Source organism: Dipodomys merriami, unplaced genomic scaffold (assembly GCF_024711535.1).
Source record: "Dipodomys merriami isolate MVZ:Mamm:240054 unplaced genomic scaffold, mDipMer1.0.p SCAF_5, whole genome shotgun sequence".
NCBI classification, from domain to species: Eukaryota; Metazoa; Chordata; class Mammalia; order Rodentia; family Heteromyidae; genus Dipodomys; species Dipodomys merriami.
In genome coordinates, this window is record NW_027206068.1 from 16,318,177 (window position 1) to 16,333,730 (window position 15,554).

Here is a 15,554-nt window from a genome sequence, read left to right on the forward strand (position 1 = left end):
ATTAAAATTTTTCCTTCTCTCCTGCAAAATTAAAAACCAGGAAATGACGGATATATTGCAACATCTTTAGGAAATTAGTTACTCTTATTTAAGATTAGATTACATAACCACAATTTATTTGCCTCATTGTTCTAGGTACATGGTCATCAGTAGCAGTGTGGTGGGGGGAGAAACCTTAATATGTAGAAAATATGCTGTGTCTGAGCTATGACTGGTGTCAAATTAGATTGCAACAGCAAAGTAATGCAACAAAACATTAGGTAGGAATGTATATACAAATGATCATAACTATCATACCTCTCTGTGCTATCGTTCTCAATATAATTTAAATTAGTTTTACTGGACCAGAGATTTTAAAATAATCTTAAAGACATACTTTGAATTTCAATGATCTTCTGTAAAGAAGCGACAGCATTCATGTTTGGGGATTGATGGAGAGTGTCCTCAGCAAGCGGCTCTAGCTGCAAGAAGAGTAGATAAGAATATGAGCAGAATGTTGTGACTGATAGTATCTCAGAAGCAAAGCAAATTGAAAAGCTTACTCCTCAGGACAAGCCTGCCCCAGGAACAGTGAAATTATTTTGCTCATATCAGTTCTGGAAGTGTAGCCAGTCTTATTTTCTGTTATGCACCCATGTAATTAAATTCCAAGGGGCTTTTCTATTGGTCATGAAATTAATCTATGAAGTCCCTGAAGCAGGTGCATGTCTTTGTATTAGTCATTTAAAATCTGAGTTATTTGTGTAATTTGTGTAGGTTCTTCACAAACCAAATTCCATCATGTCTGTATACACAGCTGGGCCCTGTGAACAAAATCTCAGGGACGTTTTGGAAACCATCAGCAGATTATTCATACTTTGGAAGTGTTCTTTCCATCCAACCACCTTACAAATTCGAACACTATAGTGGAAAACCATGAGACAGCTGCTCTTATCCATTGAATAAAGTAATAGAAAAAAATCAAAGCTAAAGGTAAAATAACTGTATAGTTCTATTTCACTTCTTTTTTCATAACTTGGCTGATGCTGATGTCTGCCTATAAGCCCAGGACAAATTCCTTTCTTGCAAATCTCTCATGATCTTCTGGAATTACACCGATTTTTCATGGCAAAGCTCAGCAAATACTGCTTTGCAAGAAATGAAGAGGTGCTTGAGATAAGTTTTGGACTGTATTTGTTGGAACCAAGACTGGTGATGCACTTTACATATTACAAGATTCTTGCAAACAAAACGAGCCATTTGTTATTGTGACCCAGAAAACAAGGAAAAGAATACTGACAAAGAGATAAACAAAAAAATTCTTAGAAAACTTAAAGTTCATAGTCTTAAATAAAAGCTGGTGTGTTTGAACATGGTGGCATGGATGGGATTGTTGTCACTTGATGCTCCAAAGCATGAATTCATCCATGTCTCTTCATGGATAAGGAAGACTATAAAGACTGTAAAGCCCCAGGGATTACAAGTTTCCAGGCACAACTGAGTGAATCTCCCCCAGGGTCTCTCTGAATTGATTATTCTATACTTCAATCACAGAACCTAAAACAATAGCACCTTTCTTCCAGATGCCACAGGATAACACACTTGCTTAGGGATATTTATACATGGGTAAATTCACTCAATATAACTTTCCACAGTGTTTTTCTTAGCTGCCAAAGAAAAAACCATTTTAAACATCAAAAGATTTGTGTGCAATCCAGTTTGGTGAGAGGAAAGAAAGAAAAAGCACCAGCACTCCAGTCAGTGAAAGGTTCTGAAATCTTAAACTCTTAAAACTTGTTAAAGTTGTTCTTTCAAACTTCGGAATTTCAGATCCTATCTTCAAGAATATGCTGTCCTTGTAACATTCTCTCAAGACAGAGGAACTCTTGAGTCATAAGCTGAGGTCAATTGGAAAACTCTTGCTGAAGAATTAGATAGGGTTGAGTGATCCATCTTACTCATTAGTAAGCTTTTTGTTCATTTCTTTCCAGAACTTAGGGAAAATAATGTTTGATATCACTCAGGCAGCTTTCACCAATTAAGTATTTTCAAACATTACCCTATGTTCAGATTTTAAAAACACATTTGTGGAGGTGGTGTCAACACACTTAGTGTTTTGTTTGTTTGTTTAAAAAAAACAAAACCATCCTTGTGATTTCAGAGTAAAACTATGGATCAACTGAAAGGTGCTATAACTGGAAAGATAAGCAGATCACCACAAAAGCAAAATCATAACTTCAATATTTGGCACACATCATTTACCCAAGTTGCTTGGGAGGTTGAGATCAGAAGGATCCCTATTGCAGGCCAGTCCAGAAAAAATATGTTAATGAGACTGCCATCCCAACAGACAAATCTAGGTATGGTAGTGTAAACTAACATCCAACTACAGTAGGAACTGTAAGGACTGAATTGGCCAAGGCAAAAAGCAGGATCCAGTCTCAAAATTAACCTGAACAAAAAGGCCAAGAAGCATGCTTCAGCCCTCTGTAGAGCCCCTGACTAGCAAGTATGAAGCACTGAGTACAAACCACAATAGTGCCACCAAAGGAAAACAACAACAACAACAAAACAATTTTTTTCAAACATTGAGACCTGTGGGCTACTTTTAAGGCTTAGGTTATGTAGAAATTATAGGGGGTTCAGGGGATTAAGATAAAAAGTACAAACACACCTAAGCTGATGATTTGGAATCTTTAGTGCCTACTTACAAAAGTAACCCAGAGAATTAAGGCAATTAAATTGATCATATAAACCTTCTAAACCATTTCCCTGGGTGTTTTAGTTGAATATCATTGAGAGGATTTAACTGTCAGTCAATTGACTCAATTTGTTTCATTGGAGTGTACACACAGAGAGCTGAATTCAGAAAGTTCTCAATGTAGGTTCTTGATTTTGCTTCTTGTACCTCTGCAGTGAAGGCAATGGGTAATACTCTTTCAGTTGGGGGGAAGGCAAGCAGCATTTAGATTATATTTTCATAAAATTAAAACCTTGAATGGAGAGACCAAAGAATTGAGATGTGTTTGTTAGAGAGCTTACTGATTTAATCACTCAAAATTTTAAGCACTAAAACAATCTGATTAAAGCATAATTTGATACATTTTTAATTAATAAGTTTTTTTTATTGTGAAAATACCGAACAGAGGGGTTACAATTACATGAGCAAGGTAATGAGTACATTTCTACTTCTTCTTCTTCTTCTTTTTTTTTTTTTTTTTTTTTGTCGGTCGTGGGGCTTGAACTCTGGGCCTGGGCGCTGTCCCTCAGCTCTTCAGCTCAAGGCCAGTGCTCTACCACTTGAGCCACAGCGCCACTTCCGGTTTTCTGGTGGTTTTATTGGAGATAGGAGTCTCACGGTCTCTGCTGCCCTGGCTGGCTTTGAACCGCGATCCTCAGATCTCAGCCTCCTGAGTAGCTAGGATTACAGGCGTGAGCCACCAGCACCCGGCATATGAGTACATTTCTTATCAAGCATTGTTGCCTCCTCCTTTGTTTCCCCTCACAATCCCTGCCCTCCCATCCCCAAGCCCCTGCCCCTGCCAAAGTTGTAAAGTTCATTTTTCAACATAATGTCTTGTACATTTCATTGTTGCAATGGGTCCACCTGTATCCCTATTATGAGTATTGGCTGTTATTAATAATCTAATAACCAACTAATGAAATAATATTAAATAAATAGTATATTTCTGTAAATCTGGAGCAAGGTATAAGAATGTATAGTAAAGATATTTTAGTTTGACTAATAAAACATAGCAAAAACATTGGCAATCAAGGCTAATCCAAATTATTATTAGCTTTTTGTTTTGTTTTTGTGAGTTTTTTTAGTGCTGGTACTGGGGCTTGAAATCAGAGCCTGGAAGATATTTTTTAGCTTTTTTTGCTCAAAGTATTGCTCTACTGCTTGAGCCACAGCTCTATTTCTGGATTTTTGGTAGTTAACAGAAGAGTCTCGCAAACGTTCCTGTGTGGGCTGGCTCCAATGAGATGCAGAGCTCAACCTCCTGAGTAGCTAGGATTACAGCTTTAAGTCACCAGTGACTGTCTTTAATCAAAATTATTAAAATATACATAAGGACATTTTTGCAAATCAGAGAGCTTTCTAGAGACAAAAAATTTCAGTAAGATTTGAAGATGCAAACCTAAGAGCTGTTGTATTATCTATCATACCATTCCTGTTGAGCTATTCTGCTAAGCAAGAATAATCATGATACAGGCATTAAAATGTATTAGATAATTTGAACAGAACCTCTTGTCCAGCTAGTTTTATGTAATGCTTAATCACAGTCTTTACTTAAAGCAATTATGTATACAAAATTTCAGTCTCCATGACAGGAAAACTTATTTTTCTACATGTTTTAGAGAAAGCTACGATTTTGTATTGATACAAATCAAATGTTTGCTCCATTGTGCATATCATGTGTTTTCTAAGTTCCATTGCTATTTTTAAACATCGTAAAATTGTGACTATTATCATCTAGTGAATAAGCAATTTTCATGTTCTTTAGAATGACATCATTGAAATAATGAAAAATCATTTCGCTAGGATCCATTCATAGTGTAGTCAAGGGATAACTTTGGAGAAAGCTCTTGATTAAGAGCATCAAAACACCAAGTATTCATGAGACATGAAAATCAGCTCACTGCTAGTTTCATGACTCAAAACAAAAGAGAAGAGAATCTAAATAAAGCACTTAAAAATATAACAGGTACATGAGCTTGGATAGGTATACATTAAAAAAAAGCAAAGGATCTACTAAACACTCTTGTTAGCTTTTATGTTATGTTTTGAAGTTGCCCCCACCCCCAAAATGTCAAGTATTTTAATACCTCTATTTTTAAAATCATTAGCGAGATTTCATCTGATTTGTGTTTTCTTGTTCCTTCTTTGCATTGGTCAAATCTTACTAATCATTGGAAGAGCAGCAAAATTATTTTCTACTCCTCCAGTTCAGCTAGAGCAAATTGCTTCCACCTCCGTGGCATCTGTCCTGGCAAATACTCTTCTTTATTAAACACATTAGACCATGTCAGTTTAGCCCACTAACATCATCATTCTGGGTTTTGATGAGAGCCACATAACAGAACCTGGCATATGGCAAGTATTAATAAAAAGGAACAAAGGAAGAAAGAAAGGCTTGCTGGAAAGAAAACATAAAGACCTAGACTTCATTTGCACTTCACAGCTAGCCAATCTAAGAGAAATAGGTCTTCCTCTTGATTGCCCTACTGTAAGCAAAGGACAGTTAAGGTGAAAGTCAGTGATAACTCTTGCTTCCTAAGGTAGATTTAAGTACCTTCTGAGAACCTTCCAGACAGTTATTTCCTCCCATACTTTGGCAGAGCTGCTTGATATGTAAATAGGTTTTCCTCCAGATCAGAAATGTAGACAAAGCAAAAAGAAACAAAAACCTAGGGCCAGTGGAGACAAAAGATCCATGCCAAATATTAAAAGAACAGGGGGAAAAAACAGTTTAAAAATCAACAGTATCAAAACAAAATAAAATGAGATTTTAAAAGGCATTGACAATGTTTAGTTCAACTTGTGGAGAACTGAGACATTAATCCATGTGTATGATATATTATTATTTTGTTAGTTATCTATTAACTTCTCTAACATATTTACAGTTTTATGCATAGCATCATAATTTAGATCAATGTATTCTAGATATTTGATATGTTAGATGAGGTCTGCATTATATATATACATATAAAAGCCGGAAGTGGTGCTGTGGCTCAAGTGGTAGAGTGCTAGCCTTGAGCTGAAGAGCTGAGGGACAGTGCCCAGGCCCAGAGTTCAGGCCCCACGACCGGACCAAAAAAAAAAAATTCCAATACTAGCATAGGAAGTTAATAATTTCCATATTATGGAAAGGCTTGGAAAATTATATTAAGTGAAGTAAACCAGGCCCAAAGAACCATAGGTCCCATGGTTTCCCTTATTTGTAATAACTAGTATATGTCTGAGACAAGCAGAAATGGTCAGATAAGTTGATGTTAGGTGAAATGAACCACAAGATAAGGACTCGAATGGTTTTTCTTTCTTGCTATTGATTCTAACATATTTATAAGATGATTTTTTTTCTTTCTTTGTATGTCCCTCCCCCACGGTATAACCCCTCTTTTCATTTGATGTTGGTATAATTTGGTATAATTTGTGGAGGAGAAGGGAAAAAACAATTGTTTAAATAGGGATCCAGGTGGACCCACTCAACAATGAGATGTACAAGATGTTATGTCGAAAAATGAACTTTACAACTTTGGCGCAAGGTGGGGTTATGGGGTGGGGGAGATGGGAAGGGATGGGAAGGGGAAACAAAGGAGGAGGCAATAATGCTTGATAAGAAATGTACTCATTATCTTGCTCATGTAATTGTAGCCCCTCTGTATGGTATTTTCACAATAAAAAAGTGAAAAAAATTAAAAAAATAATTTCCACATTATTACTTACATCACTTCACTCAGTTTTCTCTAATATTAACTGGCCACAGAAAACTAGTATATTATTAAATCATATTCTGACATAACTGGCATATAAATAAATAATTTATTTTAAATTTGCAATGAATTTTAATTTATCATCAACCTTATTAACCTTACATATCAACCCATAATTTAAATGAAAAAATTTTTTAGATTTTTTACATACACAATTTATCCCTGTGTGTGTGTGTGTATGTGTGTGTTGTTTGTGTGTGTGTGTTGTTTGTGTGTGTATGTGTGTGTTGTTTGTGTGTGTATGTGTGTGTTGTTTGTGTGTGTGTATGTGTGTGTTGTTTGTGTGTGTGTTGTTTGTGTGTGTGTGTCTCTGTGTGTGTATGTTGTTTGTGTGTGTGTATGTGTGTGCTGTTTGTGTGTGTATGTGTGTGTTGTTTGTGTGTGTGTGTGTTGTTTGTGTGTGTGTATGTGTGTGTTGTTTGTGTGTGTGTATGTGTGTGTATGTGTGTGTTGTTTGTGTGTGTGTATGTGTGTGTTGTTTGTGTGTGTGTATGTGTGTGTTGTTTGTGTGTGTGTATGTGTGTGTATGTGTGTGTTGTTTGTGTGTGTGTATGTGTGTGTATGTGTGTGTTGTTTGTGTGTGTGTATGTGTGTGTGTTGTTTGTGTGTGTGTATGTGTGTGTTGTTTGTGTGTGTGTATGTGTGTGTATGTGTGTGTGTATGTGTGTGTTGTTTGTGTGTGTGTATGTGTGTGTGTTGTTTGTGTGTGTGTATGTGTGTGTTGTTTGTGTGTGTATGTGTGTGTATGTGTGTGTATGTGTGTGTATGTGTGTGTGTGTATGTGAGTGTGTGTGTATGTGTGTGTTGTTTGTGTGTGTGTGTTTGTGTGTGTGTATGTGTGTGTTGTTTGTGTGTGTGTGTTTGTGTGTGTGTATGTGTGTGTTGTTTGTGTGTGTGTGTGATGTTTGTGTGTGTGTATGTGTGTGTTGTTTGTGTGTGTGTATGTGTGTGTGTATGTGTGTGTTGTTTGTGTGTGTGTATGTGTGTGTTGTTTGTGTGTGTGTGTTTGTGTGTGTGTATGTGTGTGTTGTTTGTGTGTGTGTGTGATGTTTGTGTGTGTGTATGTGTGTGTTGTTTGTGTGTGTGTATGTGTGTGTGTATGTGTGTGTTGTTTGTGTGTATGTGTGTGTGTTGTTTGTGTGTGTATGTGTGTGTTGTTTGTGTGTGTGTGTATGTGTGTGTGTATGTGTGTGTTGTTTGTGTGTGTGTATGTGTGTGTGTATGTGTGTGTTGTTTGTGTGTGTGTGTGTGTGCATGTGTGTATGTGTGTGTTGTTTGTGTGTGTGCTGGTCTTGAGGCTTGAGCTCAGGGCCTAGGCACTGTTCATAAGCTTTTTGTACTCAGGGCCAATGCTCTACCGCTAGGGCCACAGCTTAACTTCCAGCTTTCATTGTCGTTAACTGGAGATAACTGTTCAGGCTGCTTCAAACCATCATCCTCAAGTTTCAGCTTCCTGAGTAGCTAGAATTATAGATGTGAGCCACTGGTACCCAGCTCATTTATCATTATGAATGATAGATTTATTTATTCTTCTCCAATCCTTACCTATTTCTTTTTCTTACCCTATTGTACGATCTAGGATCTACTTGACAATACTGAAACAAAGCAGTATGTTTGAAAATCTGATTTAATTTATTTTTTAAAAATCATATTTTACCTTACAACATTATATATAGTAGTTCAAAAACATAAAAGCTGCTTTCCACTTCCATCAAAAGCAGAATATATAAATAGAATACAGCATTTTCCTAAAATTTTCTTTTACAAAGTGCAGCTATAGACAATTATGAAAAGAATAAGTTATAACCAACTGCAATGACCAAGATGAATTTTACAAAATGTTTAGCAAAAGGAGTAAAACACAAGGGAATGTACATTGTATTTTTTGTACATAAACGTCAAAAATAGAAATTAAAATATAATATTGGGTCAGAAAATTGGTTTCTTTCAGAAAAAGGTAAAAAACATGAATTTTTGAGATGTTAACATTGTACCAGTACCTCAAAACACAATCACATATGTAAACATCAATCAGATCAGCCTTAATCTCATTCATGTTTGTACAGTTTTTTTGGAAAAATTGTATTTTACAGTTTAAAATTCAAGAAACCTAAAAAAATCCCCAAATTAAATAAAATGAATAAACTCTCTGACATAAGTGAATGAGGAATACCAAATTTGGATTTTCAAGCCAAGTTCTCCCCACTGCATTATGGCTCCCCTAAGAAACAAAGTGAGATTATATGTCTTGCAGCAAAAGAAACATATCATATTTTTAAATATACTTACAACATTCAAATCAACTCAGAAAACTCCACAAAGGATTAAGCTTTCAGATTCAAAGGAGCTGAGGAAGATATGATGATGAAAACCAAGAGGATAGGGAAGCAGACTGTGATCTGGATTTGACCTTAAGTGCTGATGAGTTAAAATCAATTCCCTGGTGAGGAGGGATTTATGGTGGAAACTCAACTCTCATTAAAATAATTGTCTTAGAAATATCTGCAATTAAAAAACAGTCTTCAAAAAAACTCTGTTTCCCTGACTTGGAGATCATTTCGCTTAGCATCATGTTATATGGTCATATGTATATAACTATTGAGTTATTCTGCTAGGACTATCCTAGACATACAGTAATTATTACAAATGAGGAAATGATGGGATCGGTGTTTCTTTGGGTCTGGCTTACTTCACTTAATATGATTTTTCCCAAGTTTTTTCCATTTCCTTACAAATGGGAAGATGTCATTCTTCCTGATGGAAGCATAGAATTCCATTGTGTATATATACCACATTTTCTTGATCCAGTCATCTACTGAAAGGCATAGCTTAGCTATGGTAAATAATGCTGCAGTATATATGGTCATGCTGGCACCTTTAGTATGGCCTTGTTTGTGGTCATTTGAATAAATGCCCAGAAATAGAATTGCTGGGTCATAGAGGAGGTCTATGTTTAGTCTGTTGAGGAATTTCCACACTGCTTTCCAGAGTGGTTGATCAAGTTTACACTCCCACCAGCAGTGTAGTAGGATTCCCTTTTGACCACATCCCCTCCGGCATCTGTTGTTATTAGATTTTCTGTTAATGGCCATTCTAACTGGGGTGAGGGGGAATATCAATATTGTTTTGATTTGCATTTCTTTGTGTGTGTGTGTGTGTGTGTGTGTGTGTGTGTGTGTGTGAAAATGCCGTACAGAGGGGTTACAATTACATGGGCAAGGTAATGAATACATGTCTTATCAAGCATTGTTGCCTCCTGCTTTGTTTCCCCTTCCCATCCCTTCCCATCTTCCTCGCCCTGCACCCCCATGCCAAAATTGTAAAGTTTTTTTTTGACGTAATGTTTTGTACATCTCATTGTTGCAATGTATCCCTATTTAAACAATTTGTTTTTTCCCCTCCACAAATTATACCAACATCAAATACAGTGAAAACAAAGGTTATACCTTGGGGGAGGGGCATACAAAGCAACACAAAAATCATCTTATCAATACGTTAGAAACAATCACAAGAAAGAGAACATTTGAGTCCTTATCTTGGGGTTCATTTTGCCTAACATCAACTTATCTGACCGTTTCTGCTTGTCTCAGACATATACTAGTAATTGCAAATAAGAGAAAACATGGGACCTATGGTTCTTTGGGCCTGGCTTACTTCACTTAATATAATTTTTTCCAAGTCTTTCCATTTCCTAACACATGGGGCAATGTCATTCTTTCTGATGGAGGCATAGAATTCCACTGTGTATATATACTACATTTTCTTGATCCATTCATCTACTAAGGGGCATCTGGGTTGCTTCCATATCTTAGCTATGGTAAATAATGCTGCAATAACCATAGTTATGCTGGTAGCTTTAGTATGGTCTTGTTTGTAAACATTTGGGTAAATGCCCCAAAGTGGGATTGCTGGGTCATGGGGAGCTCTATGTGGAGTCTTTTGAGGAACCTCCATACTACTTTCCAAAGTGGTTGAACAAGTTTACACTCCCACCAACAATGCAGTAGGGTTCCCTTCTGTCCACTTCCCCTCCAGCATCTGTTGTTATAGAGTTCTTGATTATAGCCATTCTAACTGGGGTGAGGTGGTATCTCAATGTTGTTTTGATTTGCATTTCTTTTATGGCTAGAGAGGTTGAGCATTTCTTCATGTGTCTATTGGCCATCCTTCTTTCCTCTTCAGAGAAGTTTTTCTTTAAGTCTTTAGCCCACTTATTTATTGGGCAGTTGTTTCCTTTGAGGATTTGTTGGTGGGGGATTTAATTTTTTGAGTTCCAGGTATATTTTGGCTATGAGACCCTTCTCTGTTGTATGGCTAGTGAAGATCTTCGTCTAATCCGTGGGCTTTCTATTGATCTTGCTAGCTATATCCTTTGCCATGCAGAAGCTCTGCATTTGTCCAACCTTTCTTTGATTTGTTGTGTTTCTGGGTCTCTATTAAGAAAATTTCGGCCTGTGTCAAGGAGACCTAAGGTTTCTCCTATTCCATCCTGTAATGTTGTCAGAGTGTCTGCTTGACTCCAAGGTCTTTGTGCCAGTTGGAGTTGATTTTGGTACAGGGTGATATATAAGAATCTAGATTTAGCTTTCTACGTGATTTGCATTTCTTTTATGGCCAAAGAAGTTGAGCATTTCTTCATGTGTCTATTAGCCATTCTTATTTCCTCTTCAGCAAAGTCTCTCTGTATGTCTTTAACCCACTTATTAATGGGAAAATTCTTTCTTTGAGGATTTGTTTTTGTGACTGATTTTTTCTTTTGTGTTTTTTTTTGCCCTATGATTTATCCTCTTTTGTCACTGTATTTGATTTTCATATCCTAGGTATTGTATATATGTTTATCTTAGTTAGGGAAAAGAAGGGGAACAACAAAATGGTGAGACAAAGGAAAAAGGGCAATCCAAGCATAACAGCAATACTGACAAGATACTATGTTGGAAATGAACTGTACAACTTGGGCAGAGGGATTGGTGGGGAGGGAAAGTGACAGAAAAATGAGGGAGTGGGTCACAAGTTCGACAAGCAACATACTCACTATCTTATGTATGTAATTGTAACCCCTCTTACATCACCTTGACAATAAAATTAACAAAAATAAACTACTCAAAATTTGTGATTAATTGTATATGTTTAATTTGATTGCATAAGTAAATATGGTTATAATTTTATCCATAACTGTGTTGCGTGAGTGGATCATTCTTAACAATAACTTTTGAAATGCTACTCACACCAGCACTGAGATTCTACCTCACCCAGGTTAGAATACTATTAACAAGAAAACTAACAATAATACTAAGAATGTGGCCAAAAGGGAACACTACTGTACTGTTCATTGGAATGTAAACTTGTTCAAGCAGTCTGGAAAACAGTATGGAGGTTACTTTAAAAAAGAAACTAACATAGATCTACCCTATGACCCAGCAATTCCACTCTTGGGCATTTATCCAGAAGACCACAAACCACAGTAAAGCCACCAGCACAGCCATGCTCATTGCAGCACTGTGGTTCACCATTGCTTGGGTATGGAATCAGCCCAGATGTGCCTCAATGGACAAACGGATCATGATAATGCATGGTATTTATAAACTGCTTTGTTAAATGGCAACTACTTGGTTCAACTTCTTAAAGAAAACAAGAAACTCTCAAAAAGAAGGAAAACAAAAAAACCTCTTTCTTTGTTTAAAGTCACTAAGGTTCTTGACCAAATAGAGTAGAAAAGGAGGACAGAAATCAGAGCAGATTTTATTGACAATCGGCCTAACTATGGGTCAAGACTATCTAGATAATTCCAATTAAGTCTCTTGTAACTAACCTATGTATGGATTAGAAACAGAACAATAAAGTAGCACCTTGTATCAACAACAGTTATATAAGTTTAACATGTCACATAAAAATAGTCCTAGCGAAGACCAGATACAAAGGAGAAGTTATAGTCTTTCAGCTTATATAAGATACTGAGGGGATTGCTCACATAAGCTAGAAAGGCTAGTGAGTTAGACTATGAGACTATTTCTGTGGTTTTTATTCAATTAATTGAGTCTTATGAAAACTACTATGGTTCAAAAGAATGTAGGCCATACATCAGCTAATGAATGAAAAAAAGACTACAATTATCAGAATTATCAGAACCAAAGAATATCCCATAGTTTCCACTTATGGATCGCTTTAACAAGATGACATATTTAAACATATATTACAACAACCAGCTATGCAATTAAAAATAAACACCTAAAAGTGAAGAAAGCATAATAGTCTATTGGAAAGGGGATAATAAATGAAATGTATTGGATAATTCAGACTATAACTTTTGTTCGCTCATTGTGGAAAGACTGTGGTTGTTGTTTTATCGCAAATCATGGAGTTATTTGTCCAAAGCATCCCTTTTTTGTATAAATATCTACTTGCTTATAAAATTCCTGCTATGCTCTCTCTCTCTCTGTTTCAATCAGCAAAGCCTCTCTTCTAATAGCAACAAAACAACCCAATTAAAACCAAGCCATCACGATGCCAGGAACTCTTATTGCCTTCATTGATACTTTTGTATTCTGTGAAAACTATTTTCCTTGGACATCAGCTTATCACAGTCTCTTTCTTTTATCCAAATCAATATTAAGTGTTACTTCCTCTAAAATAGTGCTGCATCCCTAGAGCCAAAAATAAATAACCCTAAGATACAGTCACAAAGCAATTTGATTATAGTCGTTTTACTTTAACTTGAGTTAGACTTTTATGTATAAAACAGATGCCCAATTAAAGGCTAATTAATGGTCAAATAAATTAATACTATAACATCTTCGCTTCAATATCCAAAAAATCTTTTATTAGTAATCATAACTGATGAAGTGTACAATTTTCCAAGCTACATTCCTTTTAACAACTGACATCCCTAAAGAAAAATAGCACAGGCAATCTACATAGCACAGTTTTATATTGTCCTGATACTTGTGGCTCATTTGGCATTCTCTGAAACACGTGGTTGAGTTTCTCATAAGCATTACTGCATATAAAAAATGACATAGACCATATCTGAACTGGAAAGTATCTTCAAATATTGTACTTCCAAAACAGTGTTACTGTCTTTTCTTTAGATTATCTATACAACTTCTTTCAGAGTATGTAGGTAACTTCAAAGCCTAAAAGAAGACCAAGGGGAATCATTATTCTGGCATTCTATGTACTCTCCCTGTGTTCTGTTCTTTCTACTCATGAATTTCAAGTATTTAGGCGCTTGTAAGCTTTCCCAGATTCACACCAATTCCCCAGCCATACATAATCTAAAGGATGAAAAAGATGGCAAAACAACTTCCCTACTCAAAATCCAATGCAAACAGACCCCTGATGAGCAACTTGGACAACAGCACCTCCAGGGTTCACCTCAGGGGTGGTTGTCAACACTTACTAGAGTCAGTTCAAGAGAGTGTTTCAGTTGCTTTAGAGCAAAAAGTCATCCTAAAAAGATTATCAACAAACACAATCACTAAGTTTAGCCACTGTTTGTGAAATCCAAGTCAAATGAAAGCAGCTGGGTATACTCAAGAGGAGACAGTAGTTATTGGAAAGAAATGAAGAGAAGGAAGGGAAAGATAGAGAGACAAAGAAGGAAGGAAACAGAAGGAAAGGAAAAGAGAGAAGGGAAGGGAAGGGGACGGGAGGGGAGGGGAGGAGAATGGAGGGGAGGGAAGGGAAGAGAAGGGAAGGGAAGGGAAGGGGAAAGGAAGGGAAGGGAAGGGAAGGGAAGGGAAAGGAAGGGAAGGGAAGGGAAGGGAAGGAAAAGGAAAAGGAAAAGGAAAAGGAAAAGGAAAAGGAAAAGGAAAAGGAAAAGGAAAGAAAAATCGAATATGAGACCTTTAGAAGCCTGAGGGAAATCAGGAGTTCACATACTCTGTATTCCTAAATTTTCATATCTGGAGTCTGGAACATAATCTCAATAACTTGTGAGAATATTTCTCTTTCTTTTACCCTCTCTCCCTTTCCTCCCCTCGCCCTGTCTTTCCATCCCCATCTCTGTCTCTGTCTTGTTTCTCTGTCTCTCTCCTTTCTCCTCCCTATTTCCCTTTCCTTTTCTCTGTCTTAGTGTGTTTGTATGTCTTTTTGTCTGTGGGTCTGTCTCTTTCTCCTTTAAAACCATTATTGTTTTGAAAGGTAGTCTTTAAAAGGCCATGTTCTCATCACCAAGGTTTCTACCACATTAGGCTCCCCCCCACACTATCTGTCTCTCTCCCTTTCCCTCTCCCTTTCTCTGTCTCTGTGTGTCAGTCTTTGTCTCTTAAAACCATCATGTATTCTGTTTTGACAGGTGGTCTTTTAACAGCCGTATTCTCAACTCACTACCAAATCTTCATTTCTACCACAATTATGGCTTCTCCTTTCCTTTACTTGCTTGAAGATTTCTAATGTTTTTCTTTTGGATTCCATAGAGATGGTAACTGCTTAAAGCTTTTCTCACCTCTTAAGAAAATTTCTTTCAGAGGAAGCAACCTAGGGTGCTACTAATTGGCTTTGCATATGCGGCCTTAAAGCAACTGTGACATTGTTTGCCAACCAGCTCCAATACAGATTACCCAAATCAAATTCTCTGGGGGAATTTCACACAGGTTTCTATAAATAATCCTAAACTCTAAATGACTAATCACAGAGGCATCCTTGAAGATTTATCAACCTCTTGATTCTCATTTAGATATGCACGTTGATTTCTTACAAACTCCAAGCTGGTGTTTCTAAATTCCTCAGTGAAAAAGTTAAAAAAAAATTTCATCATACACCGATTGGACTGATAAATTTAAGTTCTAAACATTGCCAAGTAAAAGGGGAAAAATGGACTCTGCTATGTCTTCAAAATCAGTTGCCTCTAGGAATTTCCTGTACCATGCTCAAATTAGTTTCAATCCAATAGTAGATTATTTTGACTGACCCTCTACATATTTCTTAAAAGAAGAGCTAGGAGATGTTTTTCTAAGAAGATCACTTTGAGATAAAAAATATTGAAAAAAGAAGAAAATGCCTGTTTAGGGTACTGTACTCAGATAACTTGATTTGTAAAAGAGCAAGGTTTTTGGTACCATGTATATATGTGTCTATGC

General features: G+C 36.6%; 1 protein-coding gene across 6 annotated transcripts in view; it reads right to left on the bottom strand.

Annotated features, from left to right (window-relative positions):
- The window catches only part of Hdac9 (histone deacetylase 9), an 851,473-nt gene that overhangs the window by 37,729 nt on the left and 798,190 nt on the right, over window positions 1-15,554 (bottom strand). For all 6 annotated transcript variants that reach the window (XM_069996136.1, XM_069996137.1, XM_069996140.1 and 3 more), the window contains one exon: window positions 377-461. In XM_069996136.1, coding sequence (XP_069852237.1) covers window positions 377-461 — 85 coding nt within the window. The remainder of the gene's footprint in view (window positions 1-376; window positions 462-15,554) is intronic.